Here is a 14,449-nt window from a genome sequence, read left to right as displayed (position 1 = left end):
ATCGTGGTATCTATACGTGGGATATATTGGTGCTTTCATTGGTCTTTGCAACATTAGGGGTGTTTGGGAGTTCTAGGTAGATATGGGATGCTATAGGTGGTTATAAGAGCTATAGAGAGCACTATGGATGTTAGGAGGTCGTGGAAGCAACAAGGGCCTGTGTGATCCCATTGGGTTCCTGGGAGCTATAGAGATGCTGTGAGGGCACTCCAGGTGGTTATGAGTCATATGGATGCTAGAGGGGCATTGGGATCTCAGGGGACTATTAGGTGCTTCGGGGGTGCCATAGGATCGTGTCCAATCCCCCCTCTTCAGCCCCGTGGGAGGATGCAGCCTTGTGTCCCGTGGCAGTGTTGAGCTCCAAATGGCGGGTGTGCATGCCAGATGTGTGCATGGGGTGGGAGCCTTCCTCTGCAGTGACCGTAACAGCAACAACATCCTTGGATCTGCACAGGAGCTCCTCAAGGCCAGTGGGAGAGGGTCATGGGGGAAGGACAGCAGGGTCACAGGTTGAGGGGTCATTTGCCCTTTCTTAGCAGGGCTGCTCATTAGCACCAGGCTCTTCCTTGCAAACAGATCCTCAGGGGTGCGCCTAAACCATGGGATCCTGGATTGCCCCACCATGACCATGCACAAAACAACTTTTCAACAACAAATAATAGTTTTTAAAAAACAGCTTTATTGTGCTGCAAAAACACAACTGGAATCCAAAATGGGTGTAGTGCCCCCATAGTACCATCCACAGCTCAGGGTGGGGAAGATGTCACTGTGGGGCTGGAAAAGGAAGAGTGGGGTGGAAGTTTTGGGGTGATGGGGGTGGTCTGGGGGTCCTGGGAAGTTCTGTGGCAGTCTGAAGGGTTTTAGGGGTTCTTAGAAGAATGGGGTCCGGGGAGTTTTTTGGGGGGTCTTGGCGTGTCCTGTGCATTCCGGATGGGAGGGGATATGGGGGTAGGTCTGAGGGTTTTGAGGAGGTGAGGGGCTTTTGGGGGTGCTTAGAGGTCCCACCTTCCGTAGCGCTGCCAGCGTCATCGTTGAAGTAGAGAAGCACGGTGGGGATGAAGTCCTTGGGGTCGAGGCGCAGGCTGCGCAGCTCGGAGGTGCTCTCCGGGATCCCGTTCTGCTCCAGGCTGAGGTGGGGGTTCAGCGGGACGCCGCCGTAGCACGCCGTGTATTTCTCCAGCTGCTCCTTCCAGCCCCGCGCCCGCCGCAGCGCCACCCCACCGGCTCCTCCCCGCACACCTGGGGGACCGCAAGAAGGGAAGGGGACGGGGTCGAGGTTCCCAGCACCTCGCTGGGGACAGCAGGACCCCACCGGGGAGCGGGCTTGTATCTCGGGGTCCGGGTGCCCCCCGTCCCACTGACCTCGATGACGCAGTTCTGGCCCGTCAGGGCGTTGCAGAGGCGCAACAGGCGGGGGGCGGCCGTCAGACGTCCCACCTGCAGCCGGGGGTCCCGCCACCACGCGGCGTCCCTCGGGGGGGCCCCGTCTGAGCGCGGCGTGAGGAGCCGGGAGCCGCCCGGGGTCCCCAGCGGGTACCGGGAGCCGGTCTGGCCGGTGCGGGGCTCCACGCGGGGCAGCGGCTGCCGGTGGGAGGGACGTCTGAAGCGCGTGGCCGGGATCGGAGGCCGCCGCCCCGCCCGTGCGGGGATCCCCGCCTCGCACCGGGATCGCCCAGCTCGCACCCCCGCCACACCGGGACCGCAAACACCGGCACCGGGACCGCCCGACACCGCGCCGGGACCCCGAAAACTGCGCCGGGACCCGTCCTCCGCCCCGAAGCCCCCCGGACCCGGGGACGCTCCCGGCCCTCCGCCCCACTCACGTCGCCGCTCTCGGGGTCAAAGCAGCGGCTCACGTCGGTGCCGATGGCGGCCAGCAGGGGGGCCAGGGTGACGTCACCTGGGGGGGAGGGTCGGACTCGGAGCTTCGGGACCGGGACCGGGACCCGTCCCTCACGGCGGCCACCCCCGTACCGCGGCGCTCCCGCAGCAGCGGGCCCAGGTCGTAAACGCGGCCGAGAGCGCTGAGCAGGGGCCGCCCGGCCTCCGCCACCTCCCGCGCCGTCAAGTACCGGGGCAGCCGCTCCGCGCCGCCCGCCGCCATGGGGGCGCCGCCGTTTCTATGGCAACGCCGCCGCCGAGCGCCCTCTCCCGATTGGCTGCCTACGGCCCCGCCCACCCCGGCCCCGCGCTGCCATGGCGACGGCGACGGCACCGCCCACCCGAAGTTCCACCCCGCCGCCGCCGCCGCCGGGAAACGCGACCCTCGGCGGCTGCGCGGGGACTGCCGGGAAACGGCGGCGCCGAGGAGAGCGGGGGAGCGGCGCTGGGGGGACGGGGGGTTGTGGAGGGCTGTAGGACGTGCGTGGAACTATAGAAGGCATACAGAAGACGCAGGGGGGCTGTGGGACGTACAGTGGGGCGTAAGTGGGCATAAGGGTCTATAGGGTCTGTGGGGGGTGGAGTTGCTACAGGGCTCCTTGGAGCTCTAAGGGTGTAATGGGTGTAGAGCAAACAAAGGCGATGACAGAGCCTTTAGTTGAGAAACGGGCGCTGTAGGAAAAGATATCAAAGAGAAATTAAGTCACCCCTCCCAGGAACAGTTTGGAGAAAGGGGCGAGCTGAGGAATGCAGCCTTGTCCCGTTCGTACTAAAACGGGAAATGGGGCCACAGGGGGTGCTTTCTTGGGGGGGGAGGGGGGAGGAAAGGAAGAGTGGAAATCCATACTGCGTACTCATTCTTTGTGTAATACAATTTCTGACTATAAACAGTCCAACTATTTGCATCTACACCCTGATAACACTGATAAGATAAAACACACAGATGGGAGCCCTGGGGACAGAGGTGGTCTGGGATATGGCACAGGGCCCCTGCTTAACGGCAGGCATTTAATTAAAAGGCAGGCCATCAATTTTACGGAGGGAGTGATCATTTCTGTGAGCAAATTAAAGAAAGAGGGACAATTATCATTATGAATGTGGATGCTGATTCACTCCATACAGTTCTCTGGCTCTCAGTGGTGCTTGGCTGGTGCACGTTGTTTACATGGCACCACTACTGCCACTCAAAGTGATTCGATCCTTCAATCACCCAGGTGTGGAGAGCCAGCCCAATGACAGTGGGTGAGGACCGGGAGCGTGACAAAAGCACCGGTGGGATTGGGTGGGGCACAGGGGACACTGCGTGGGGGGAGTGAGGGTGGGAATGGGCGCCAGGACGGACAGATGGCGCCTGGGGACAGCACTGATGGCACCGGGTCCTGGCTGGGACAGAGGCCGTGGGCGGCTGGCGACATCGCAAGCAGCCAACAGCGAGGACAAGGACCCGAAAGGAACGGCGGCACCGTCCGATGGGGACAGCGGCGGTGTCCCCGAGGGCTGGCACTCACCGGTGCTGCACGCGGGCTGCCAGGGGTCCATGCTGAGGACCCGTGGGGCGGTGGGATCGGGAGGGGCGGTGGGTCCCCAGGGGATAAAAGGGCAGTGGGGGATAAGGGGGTGTCCTTACAAAAGCGAGACGCCACTCAGCTTCTGAAGGTGACCTCGAGATTAGATTTATTGACCAAAGGCGCCAGGAGGTTGGAGAGAACTAGTCTGAATTTAGAGAGAGAAGCTGGAGCGAGGCCGCCGGGGAGGCTGTCAGGCATAGGATGGATGACGTGGTGGGCAACCCGGGAATGGATCCCCCGAGTTCCTCGGCCAGTGGGTGGGGAAAGGGAGCGTGTCTCATGTGGCCAGGAGGTAGGGACTGCAAGGGGTCGGAGCTTGGAGAACGTTTGAGAACTTCCACAGCAGTTTCTGCCTGTTGGCCGTCCCTTGAGTCCAAAACGTAAACCTGTTCCGAACCCCTCTATCACCTCCTTGAACATCCAACCATGGCCTAGCGATTCTGAACATCACGGCTGCCCTCTGTGACATCACAGCCGCCTTCTGTGACATCACGGCTGCCCTCTGTGACATCACGGCTGCCCTCTGTGACATCACGGCTGCCCTTTGTGACATCACAGCTGCCTCCGCCCACCGCCAAGGGCTGCAGCGTGGCGGAGCCCCTGTGGGCTCAGAGCTTTTGGGACCGCGGTGCTGAGAGGACGCGCTGCTTCCAGGGCTCAGCTATTGCAGAATGGCGAGGAGAAAGGCTGCGCAAACAAGGCGCCCAAGGGCGTCTAAGAGCTGCGCAGGGAGCCGGGCTGTGGGCGAGGGCCAGCAGGTCCCCGCTGGGGACACATCAGTGCAGAGGCAAAGGTACGAGGCGGGTGGAACCCGCAGGGGGCATCGGGCTGGGGGCAAGCACGCACACAGCCCTCGGTGGCCCGGGGAGCGGGGCAGCCGGGGGAAGCCTCTGGCTTGACCCCGCTGGAGGCCGAGGCTGGGTGGTGCTGAGAGATGGCTCAGGCTGGCAGCCGGGACGGCAGAGCAGAATGGAGCTGTGCTGCCTCAGGCAGGGCACCGCCACTGCGAGCCTGGAAAGCCCTCTCTAAAGGTGGGGTGGGGAGCGTGGGGACCCCAGAGAACAGCCCCCACCCGCGCTGCCCTCTCGCTGCCGCCGGGATGGAGCCGGGAGGCATCCCAAGGCCCGTCCTCTGGGAGGGCCTCTGCGAGGCTGCTGCTGCCTGCCTCGGCTCTCACGCAGTGGGACCGGTGCTCAGCCACGCTCTTTCCTCCCGCAGAAGCCTCCCTGAGCCGGCGGAATTGAGCAGGCCTTTATCAGCACCAGCTCCTGCCTCCGCTGGCCAACAGCCTTCAGTGTGGCGTGAAATGGGAAGGCACCTGGCTGCTGCTGCTTCAGAGCACAAGATGAGCCTGTTCAGAGCGTTCATTGTACTGTCCGTGGTCTCCCTTGGTGAGTTCTGATGAGCAAACATCCCGCAGCGACCCTGGGACTGTGCTGGATGATGTCAGTGTGAGCAGAGGCCTCCAGAGGCACTGAGCACCAGTGTGGTACCTTCTGCCTTCCTATCCTGGCCGCTTGCTTGCTCCAGAGCTGCTCTCCACCACTGGGTCCCACTCAGCCCGAGAGCTGCTGCGGTCCCCCCAGCGTTAGGGTGTGGACCGAGTAGGACCCCACGGCCCCGGTGCCGCTTCTCCAGGACATCCTCGAGTCGGCCTTGCTTTGGCCTCACTGTAGGGCTGGCGTTCTGCCCGCCACGCTGCTTTCGGTGCCACCGGGTGCACCCAGGGGAAATGGGAGCAGCTCTGGGGCACCGAGCTGCACGGCCACGGGGCTGCAGTGCCCTGAAGGATGTGGGCAGAGACATGTCCTCAGTCCGCACCATTCCCGACATCCTCCGCTCACCTGCGACTTCCCAGGCTCCGAGGAAAAGCCAGCATGAGATCAGGGACCAGAAGCAACCCCTGTACTTACGACCTTCTCTCTGCCTTGTCAAATTGCAGGAGCCACCTGCGCGCATCTCCTTGCGTCTTTGGGGACGCTCCAGAAAACACAGGAAGACAGCGTGGCACAGGTCAGTGTCCGTGGGCTCGGACATCCTTCCCCAGTCCTGGCCTCTTGTGCCGGCCAGCACGAGCTCACAGCCCTCTGGACGCGGCTTGCCTTGCGTGTCAGACCTCCGGGTGCTGGCAGTCACGCTGAGCTGCGCGCTGACGTGGTCGTGTCCTGACATCGTTTCTTGTCTTCCCCTGGGGATAAAGGCAGTGTCTGAGCTGAGAGCACAGCAGGACTGCTATCAGATGCCTGACTGGGCATGGAAGAGCAATGGTGAGGACAGAGGACACAGGCAGGCAAGCCCTGCTACCCTCAGCTTCTCCACGTCTGCCGCCTCTTGCACTCACCTCCTCCCCATCATTACAGGTGCTGCCATCGACCTCCAGAGAACTTCTCCTACCTATACATTTAAGTGCTGGTTTTGCTGGCTCCACCATTTCATCGTCCCCGTGAATCCTCCGGATACCATCTTGCAGGTATCGTGGCGGCCATCAGCAGTGCTGCTTGCACCCCTCGCTCCCCCTCGGGGGTCTCCCCTCAGCCCCGGCGTGTTGCTCAAGCCGTGAAGCCAAAGGTCCGATACGGGGCTGGGGGTGCTGGCAATCGCTGGCTCCCCTCAGGAGGGCACCTGAGCTGAACTGCTGTGTGAGGCCCACACTCCTCAGTCCCAGCTGGGTGAGAGATCTCCTCCCCGCCGACACCTCAGTGCCGCAGCCATCCCACCTGTCCCTCTGTGGGGGTAGAGCTGGGGGCCAGCAGAGCCAGTGCTGGAGAGAGAGAGATGGTCCCACTGCGACGCTTTCCCAGCCACCGTCTTCCCCTTTTCAGTGACACCGAGAGCCCCTTTGTCGGGCAGGGAATTAAGGCCCTGTGTTTCTGCCCGATTCCTCACACGTAAGCCGCTCTCAAGCAGAAGCGCGACCCGCAGACGCTCGCCGCCTTTGCCTTTAGCTGCACCTGGAGTGCTGTGGCCCCAGCGCTCTCTCCTACTTCTCTGCTCTCCCATTCTGTTTGCAGCCGGGTGTTTCACCAGGAGAATGCTGGCCCATGCAGGGACATCAGGGCCAGGTTGTCATCAGGTTGCCAGCTGAAATCCTGCCCGCTTGTGTCACTCTGCGACACGTTGACCCAGAGCTGACTCCAGCTGGCTTCTCCAGCAGCGCCCCGGGAGAATTTGCTGTCTTTGTAAGTCCCTACTTGGCTCTTTTGCCTGGGATCTGGGCACAGGACAGTGCCGGAGCAGGGACTGGCTTGCTTTTGGGCATCCTCCCGAGCCCTGCGTCCCGCTGTCTCCTGAGCACTGCAGTGCCCCCAGGGGATGTTTCCTAAGTTGGAGAGGTGGGATCCTTCTTAAGCCTTGCTCGGCAAGCATCTCGGGGTTCCTGATGAAACCTCGAGGTGGAGACTGAGCTCCAGCAGAAGCAGTGCTGGGCTACTGCCCGAGCCCCAGGGCAGGGGGGTGGACAGTACACACCTTTGCTCTTGGTGGCACGAACCTGAGCATCAATCCTTGTGCTTTGCTTGCAAGGGACTGGATGTGGACAGCGAAGAGGAGGTTCCGCTTGGCTCATTCAGCTTTAATGTGCGGAAAGCACCCTTACAGACCTTCCTGCTTGAGGTAGGACAGGGGCAGCACGCCAGGGAGGACGCCTGCTCCCTGCCCCTCCCTGTGTTCCCACATGCCTGCAACTGGAGCCCTCCTGAGCAACAGGAATGGGAATTTGAACCCCCATTCCTTTGTTCCTCCCCATTTCCTTTGCAGAATAATCATTCCAGAGCCTTTCGCTACATCAAGGTTCTGGTGAAGAGCAACTGGGGACATCCAGAATACACCTGCATTTACCGAGTGCAGGTGCATGGGAAGGTGGTGGAAAAAATGGTCATCTGAAATTGGACTTGTAAGATCGGAAATTGGACTTGTAAGATCGGAAATTGGACTTGTAAGATCGGAAATTGGATTTGTGGTCAAAAAAATAAAGACATTAACATCATCTCGAAGTGCGTCTGTGTTGAGATGGGGCGCAGCTACGTGGGGTGGGCAGCTCCTCATTCATCTCCAGCCTCCCAAAGCTCTGCGCCGGGCTCGCCGGTGCTCCCCTGACACCAACACGGCGACCGCTCGTCGCAACAGCCGGGCTGAGGCACAAACCCAGGCGGAGGGGCCACAGCCTTTCTGGGCTGACACGGGCAGCCAGATGGAGCTCTGAGGAGCGACCGAGCCGCCCAGCCCTCTGGCCGTGGGGAACTCCAGAACCTCCAGGCTGCGAGAGGAAATGGGCAGGCTGAGATGTGTCCAGCGCTCAGAGAGAGAGATTGACGCCTGGCGTCTGTGCCTGGGGAGATCGTGGAGCAGATCCTCCGGGAAAAGATGCTCAGGCACATGCGAGACGAGCCCTCCTCACCATCGTGTCCGTCCTGGCTCCGGTACCAAGGACACCAAGCAGCGCGGTGCAGTCACCATTGGAGGAGGAAGGGACGGCATCCAGAGAGTGGGACTGGGGCAGGTTGGAGGAGTGTGCCCATGAGAACAGCACGAGCTTCGACACGGCCAAGGGCACGGTGCTGCTCCTGAGTCGGGGCAATGCCAAACGTGAGTACAGAGCAGGAGAAGAACTGAGTGCGAGCAGCCCTGCGGAGAGGGACTTGGGGTCCTGGTGGACAGGAGACGTCACACCAGCCATCAGCGTGCCCAAACGGCCAAGAAGGCCAGGGGCATCCTGGCTCCTCTCGGAAGCAGTGTGGCCAGCTGGCCTGGAGAAGAGATTGCCCTCTGCAGCCAGCACTGGTGGGACTGCACCGTCACCGGTTTGTGGGTCGCTTCGGCCCAGTTCTGTGACTAATACGGCCCATCCAGCCCCATCTGGAGCCCTGCACCCGGGCCTGGGCGCCCAGCACATGAGAGACGTGCAGCTGTCAGAGCGGGTCCAGAGGGGGCCGCGAGGACGCGCTGAGGGCTGCAGCAGCTCTCCTCCAAAGAAAGGCTGAAGGAGCCGGGGCTGTTCATCCTGGGGAAAGGTCTGGGAGGCCGGCAAATTGCTTCCTTCCTTCTCTTTGATCAGTTCAGCCTTCTGTTGAGGACCTTGGGAACCATTTCAGCTAAAAATTCAGCAAACTCGCATCCATTGTGCACAGTCCCCTTTAGTTACTGGGGCACCCACATACTGCAGTAAAGTTCCACCCTGGGATGGAGGAACCCTCGTCTCAGGATCACGAGCTGACCGGTTCTCAGAAATCACTGGGCTGTTCTCACAACCCTGGGTAACACTGTCCAGCTTGACTGCGTCCCTATTTTTGTTGTTGTTATTATTATTATTATTATTATTATTATTTTCCGTCTTGGGGTTTTTCTATTCAAAGGCAAATAACTTTAAGCTTCCTTTGGCCAAACAGGCAAGAAGGCATCCTTCAAATCCAGAAGGTAAGCTTCACCTACTCATTCCTTAACTTGGCTAATGAGCTGTATCAATTTGCCACCACTGAGTGCATCCATCCAACAGTCCTATTACTTGCCTTCAAATCTTGTACCAAACTACAGCACTTGCTCTCCAACTTTTACTTATTTATTAGTGGTGTTTTTTTTTAATCGGCAAAATTGGAGTATTGCGTTGGCATTCACACTCAATTAATAATCCAAACTTCAAACAGTTACCTATTATTTCTTTCATCCTTCTATACCCATATATCCTCAAAGGGCACTGCTTCACCTTGACTTGGCTAGCTCTTGCTTTTAACTTAACTTCTATTTAGGGCTGCAAGTTTTATCTTTTTTTATTATTATTATTCCTATTTTTGGCTTTGCCAGGTATCCCTGATACCCACACTCCTAAGCATACCTTCTTTAAGATTCCCGTAACTCCTGGGGGTCCAACCTTGTTTTTCCCAGTTTGTGTTAAAGCCAGACTTACAATTTCAATCAGGTAATGCTGTTTGACCCTTAGCTCCACTTTTATTGAGTTTAATCTCTGCACCCCTTTGTTCTAGTAAGTCTTGCCAGAATAACAGTTTTGGAGAACCTGGCATGTACAAGGATTTATGCATTCCTACTTGCGTTCTCAGCCCATAGGTAATTGATCCCAGAAGGTAAGCTTCCTCTTGTTGGGCAGCAGCTCCTACTACTGTTGCAAAATCATCTACAGGTGGTGAGAGGCACCCATACCCACCAGAAAACAGAACTCTTTCTCCTGCTTCCCTAGCCACCCCCAGGAATTTTACGGACAGGCCCGGACCTTGCACCTTTGGGGGATTTATAGCCCATCCCCTGAGTTGTAAATAGGCGGTTAATGAATCAGCCGCCTGTCCTACTGCCTCCAGTGAGTCGGATGTCAGCAGGAGATCATCAGTGTAGTGATACAGGTTAACATCATCAGGTTTTCTCCAATCAGCCAGGTCACGCGCCACTGGATTGTGACTATACGTTGGTGAATGCACGTACCCCTGTGGCAGGACCTGAAAGGTCCACTGCCTGCCTCCCCACGTAAACGCAAACTGATCTTGCGATTCCTCGCAATTGGGATACTGAAGAACGCATTTGCTAAATCTAGGACACAGTGACAGGTTTTTATCTCCCTACTCAATGTGTCCAATAGGGAGGCAATATGGGGTACGGCCGCATGAATAGGTGGTGTGACCTTATTTAATTCCCTGTAATCCGCTGTTATTCTCCACGTGCCATCCGACTTTCGCACTGGCCATATGGGGGAATTATATGGGCTGTGGGCAGGTCTTATAACGCCCACTTTTTCTAATTCCTGCACTGTTTTTGATATTTCGTCCTGCCCACCCGGGAGTCCATACTGTCTCACATCAGTAATCCGGCGTGGTTTCGGCAGGCAAATGTTTCGCATGGCCTCTTAATATTGCCTGCACTGCCCGGATACTGATACATCTCTGTCCAAGTCTGAACTAGAGCCAGAACCCATAGAATATCTAAGCCCAAAATGTATTCCTGGACTGGGGCAATAGATACCTTATACTCCCGGGATGGGAGACGCCCAACCCCCAGCGTCAACCACGTCTGGGTTACAGGAATAGTCTGTCCCCCAAAACCACCAATCATCACTCTGTCTCCATGAAATTTGTTCGGATCTCCGTAAATAATTGATGTTTCTGCTCCAGTATCAACTAGTGCCATAACTCTCTGGACATTTTTCCGGGACCAGTATATCGTTAACTCTACATAGGGCCTCCGGTCCTGTCTGGAGGCCCTAGGGGGGACTGACATCCCTGGTCACGCCATGAACTGGGCCAAAGTCAAGTCTTTTGCTTCAGGTGGTTCAGGCATTGTAGCCCGAGGCACCTGAAGGGGCTTTTTTTTTTCCTGGTGGGAAAGATGAAATCCTCTAAATTCCATGTCGTCATTGGTACTGTTCCTGTAACTCTTACCCTTGGCTTCTTAGGGTAGTTCTGGAATCTCTGATTGTCCTTCAGCTGTCACCTCAGCTGAAGGAGGATGTGATTGGGCTGGCGGTTGATCTTAGCAAATTGGACCCCAGCCCGAATAAGGTCATTAAACATTTGTTTCCGTGAGGCCCCGACTGAGAGTTCCGCACAGGTGGCCTCTTGGTTTTAACTACTGGAGACTACTAGAAGAAGCACCTCTGCTTCTTCTACCACTCGGATATTGCGCTTCGGGCGCAGACGCTCCATCTCCCCCAGATCAGCTACTATCTGGGCAGCCTGTTGAACCACGGCTTCCGAGGTCACCAGAGGGTTTAATATAGAAACTAAGGTCTCATACAGGTGGGAAGGGGTCTGTTGTAAGATTAAATCTCGCACACCTGCCGAGAACTTGGTCATATCCGGGCTATCAAACGAGTCTTCGTATATCGCTTTTCTCATGCCTAATTCACGAATGTAATTCTGAAGGTCCTCCACGGAGGACCATAGTCCTGTGTTTAATGGAATGTCTGTTTTGTTTGGCCAGACCATACGGCATGGTGCCATTAACCAATCTATTATTGAATGGTTCTCACTGCTATACTGGACAGCAGCGTACAGTCTCTGCCTGACAGCAGGGTGTACCGTTACGGTGGCCAGCTTTGCCACTTCTGGCCCATTAACCAAGACACTTTCCACCCCTGAATCCCATGCCCCGAGCAGCCATGCAGGTACACTCTCTCTTGGCCTCTGCCGAAATGGCTGCACCACATCAGTCAATTCGGTTAGAGTATATGGCCTAGCTGTTACGTGTAAATGCGTTTGGGCAGGGGCCATTGGTCAGGGGGCACCCCTGCCGGTCTGTCTGGTACTTGTTTTGTCTTTTGAGTTATTATAGGACGGAGTTCCAGGGGCTCTGCCATAAGTGGAACCTCTAGATCTGACTTAGAACTCCTGTTTTCCTGCTCAACCAGGTCCGCTACTTCAGAGGTACGACTATCATCCACTGAAATACTACGGACCTGACCTAGAGACTGTAAAATTGGGTTTTTTTCCTGTTAATACACTAAGCTCCTGTTCAATTTGTCAATACGAGCTTTTAATAGCTGATTTTCATTCTCTAAGGTATCTGATCTTGTCTCAGAGCTTGATTTAAGGCATTTAACAGTGGCCATGCCACTGGGGATGCAGCTAATTGCCTTTCTTTTGTGGTTAGGATGTCTCTGTCTAGTCCCTGAAAGTATTCTGTCATGCGTACTGGGGAAATATTCCCCAAAGTACGCAGGGGACCCCATTTCTCAATTATGGTCGCTAATTGATAATAAGGAGATCCCAGAAACCCTGGGATCCGCCCAGGGATCATTTTATCTAGGGGAATGGTGTTCTCCCCCTTGACCCACTTATAGAAATTCCACAAAAAAGCCAGGATATAAACTATATTTGGCCTGCCTGGCTCGCCAACTGTACAATCAATGAAAACACAGATGGGGTACTATATCCAGGAGCTTGGCTGATCTCCTGTAATTATTATACTGGAGTAGGAAAAGACAGACACTCACCCTATCCTGGGCTCACTGCAAAACTCCCATGGAGCGGATCTCCAGCAGAGACCCTTCCCCACTGCTGGTCAGCTCTTCCATGGCTCTAGGAGAAGTGCAGCCAGGCTCCACCCCCTCCTGCAGCACAGCTGAATTGCCTTCACCTGTGCTCCGTGGCTGGCTCACTGCTCGCCTCAGGTGATCAATCAGAGGTTCAGGCCGTGACTCAGCAGCCCCATACGCAAACTCATCTACAGGTGGTGAGAGGCACTCATACCCACCAGGAAACAGAACTCTTTCTCCTGCTTCCCTAGCTGCAGTTTAACCAGTGAATTTGAGAGGGTAAACTTCTCAGAATCCCATCCTGCAGATTCTGCATTCTCACTCTGATTAGCAAAAGAGCTTGGGAGATGGAAACGAGTCCAGCAGACATGGAGGGAGAAAAACAACAGGTTGTAACTATTCATGCCAGACACACCCTTTCAACATCATAACCACCATTCGGCCCCGCACAGCCCCAAGAACCCCAGAACCCGCACAGCCCCACAGAACCCACAGCCCCCACAGAACCCCGCACAGCCCCACAGAACCCCCACAGCCCTGCACAGCCCGCAGAACCTCGCGGGCGCGGCGCGGCGCCGGGACGCGGAGTTTCAACGCAGCGACGTCCTCACCTGAGCCCAAGCCGCGGCCTTTCCGCTTCTTGGCCTTCTCCTTCAGCTTATGGATGCTCTCTGCGGAAAGACGGCCGGTCAGGGCCGGGCAGCCCGAGCGGGGGCGGGGCGGGGCGTACCGGGGAGCGGGGAACGGGAGCAGAGCCGCACCGCCCGCCCGCCGGGCCTCGGCCGCCCTCACCGTCGCCGTCCTCGTCCATGGCGAAGTCCTCGCCGCTCGGCTCCCCAGATCCACAACGTCCGCCACCTTGCCGCGCTCTCCCCAACCGCCTTGCGCTGCACGACGGGAAACGCGCCGCAAGCGGGGTGGTGCCGCGCGCGGGAAATGCGGCGGCGTAGCGCACGGGCCGTGGCGTGGGGTGCCGCCGTCTTGGGGAGGACAGAGGCGGAGGGAGAGGGGCGGGAGCGCGCGCGGCGCCATCTTGGGGAGCTCCAAGCGGCCACTGGAACAGACGCGCCCCATAGAAATCCCACGGAGCAGACCCCAAAAGTACACACGCACCCCATAGATACCACACAGACATCCCAAGGAACAGTGGCTCTGGGCCTCCACCCCACAAACACACATACCCCATGGATGTGCCCCATGGATGCCCTATGGATACGCCCTGGAGACCCCACAGATACCCTATGGCTGCCCCATGGACACCCCATAGAGAGCCATAGATAACCCATGGATACCCTATGGACACCCCATGCATGTCCCATAGATAACCCATGGATGCCCCATGGACACCCCATGGATGCCCCATAGATACCCCATGGAAGCCGCATGGATACCCCTTGGGGACCCCACAGATACCCTATGGATACCCTATGGATGTCCCATGGATCCCCATAGGTACATCAAGGAGCAGGGGGACTCCAGGGTCCTGCCCAGAAAAAACACGTGTACCCACAGATAGCCCATAGACCCCAAAGATGCCCCACAGATACCCCAAAGAGCAGGGTGGCTACGAGGCCTCAGCCCCACAGAAAGGAGTGTATCCCATAGATACCCCACAGACACCCCACACATACCCCTTGGATACCCCATGGTGCAGGGTGGCTCTGGGGTTCTGCCCAGCAAAACCACGTGTACCCCATAGATATCCCATAGACACCCCACAGATCCCCCACATTGGAGTGGTTTATAGTATAAAACCATGGATTCAAAAGGCAGCGCTTGGTGGGTGAGCAGCGATGTGTGCGGGAACTGCTATGGGGTGAGCACAGCACTGCATAGGGTCGGGTCGGCATTGCTATGGGGTGAGCACAGCACTGCAGTAGGGTCGGCACTGCTATGGGGTGAGCACAGCACTGCATTAGGGTCGGCATTGCTATGGGGTGAGCACAGCACTGCAGTAGGGTCGGCACTGCTATGGGGTGAGCACAGCACTGCAGTAGGGTCGGCACTGCTATGGAGTGAGCACAGCACT

General features: G+C 57.5%; 2 protein-coding genes and 1 long non-coding RNA gene across 3 annotated transcripts; 1 reads left to right on the top strand and 2 right to left on the bottom strand.

The window, feature by feature from the left end:
• Nucleotides 1-659: 659 nt before the first annotated feature.
• CYB5D1 (cytochrome b5 domain containing 1) lies at nucleotides 660-2,172 on the bottom strand. Its single transcript, XM_085209767.1, is given in 6 exon segments — nucleotides 660-774; nucleotides 1,006-1,215; nucleotides 1,218-1,239; nucleotides 1,363-1,581; nucleotides 1,824-1,900; nucleotides 1,975-2,172. Coding segments are annotated over 6 exon segments (669 nt in total). The 5' UTR covers nucleotides 2,105-2,172; the 3' UTR covers nucleotides 660-763.
• A 4,318-nt stretch (nucleotides 2,173-6,490) lies between these two features.
• On the top strand, nucleotides 6,491-7,434 carry LOC146542733 (sperm-associated antigen 4 protein-like). Its single transcript, XM_085209768.1, has 3 exons — nucleotides 6,491-6,628; nucleotides 6,972-7,061; nucleotides 7,206-7,434. Exons 1-3 carry the CDS (start codon nucleotides 6,491-6,493, stop codon nucleotides 7,329-7,331), a joined length of 354 nt encoding a protein of 117 aa, XP_085065894.1. The 3' UTR covers nucleotides 7,332-7,434.
• Nucleotides 7,435-7,574: 140 nt separating this feature from the next.
• Nucleotides 7,575-14,234, bottom strand: LOC146542732 (uncharacterized). The gene is made up of 3 exons (XR_014879803.1): nucleotides 13,213-14,234; nucleotides 13,032-13,091; nucleotides 7,575-8,011 (listed from the first exon to the last, which is right to left on the bottom strand). It is a non-coding gene; the product is annotated as an uncharacterized LOC146542732 (long non-coding RNA).
• Nucleotides 14,235-14,449: the final 215 nt, after the last annotated feature.

The sequence above is a fragment of the Meleagris gallopavo genome, chromosome 27 (assembly GCF_905368555.1).
Source record: "Meleagris gallopavo chromosome 27, MGAL_WU_HG_1.1, whole genome shotgun sequence".
Lineage (NCBI taxonomy): Eukaryota > Metazoa > Chordata > Aves > Galliformes > Phasianidae > Meleagris > Meleagris gallopavo.
The sequence above is the reverse complement of the archived record's forward strand: the minus strand, read 5'-3'. Positions and strand labels throughout refer to the sequence as shown.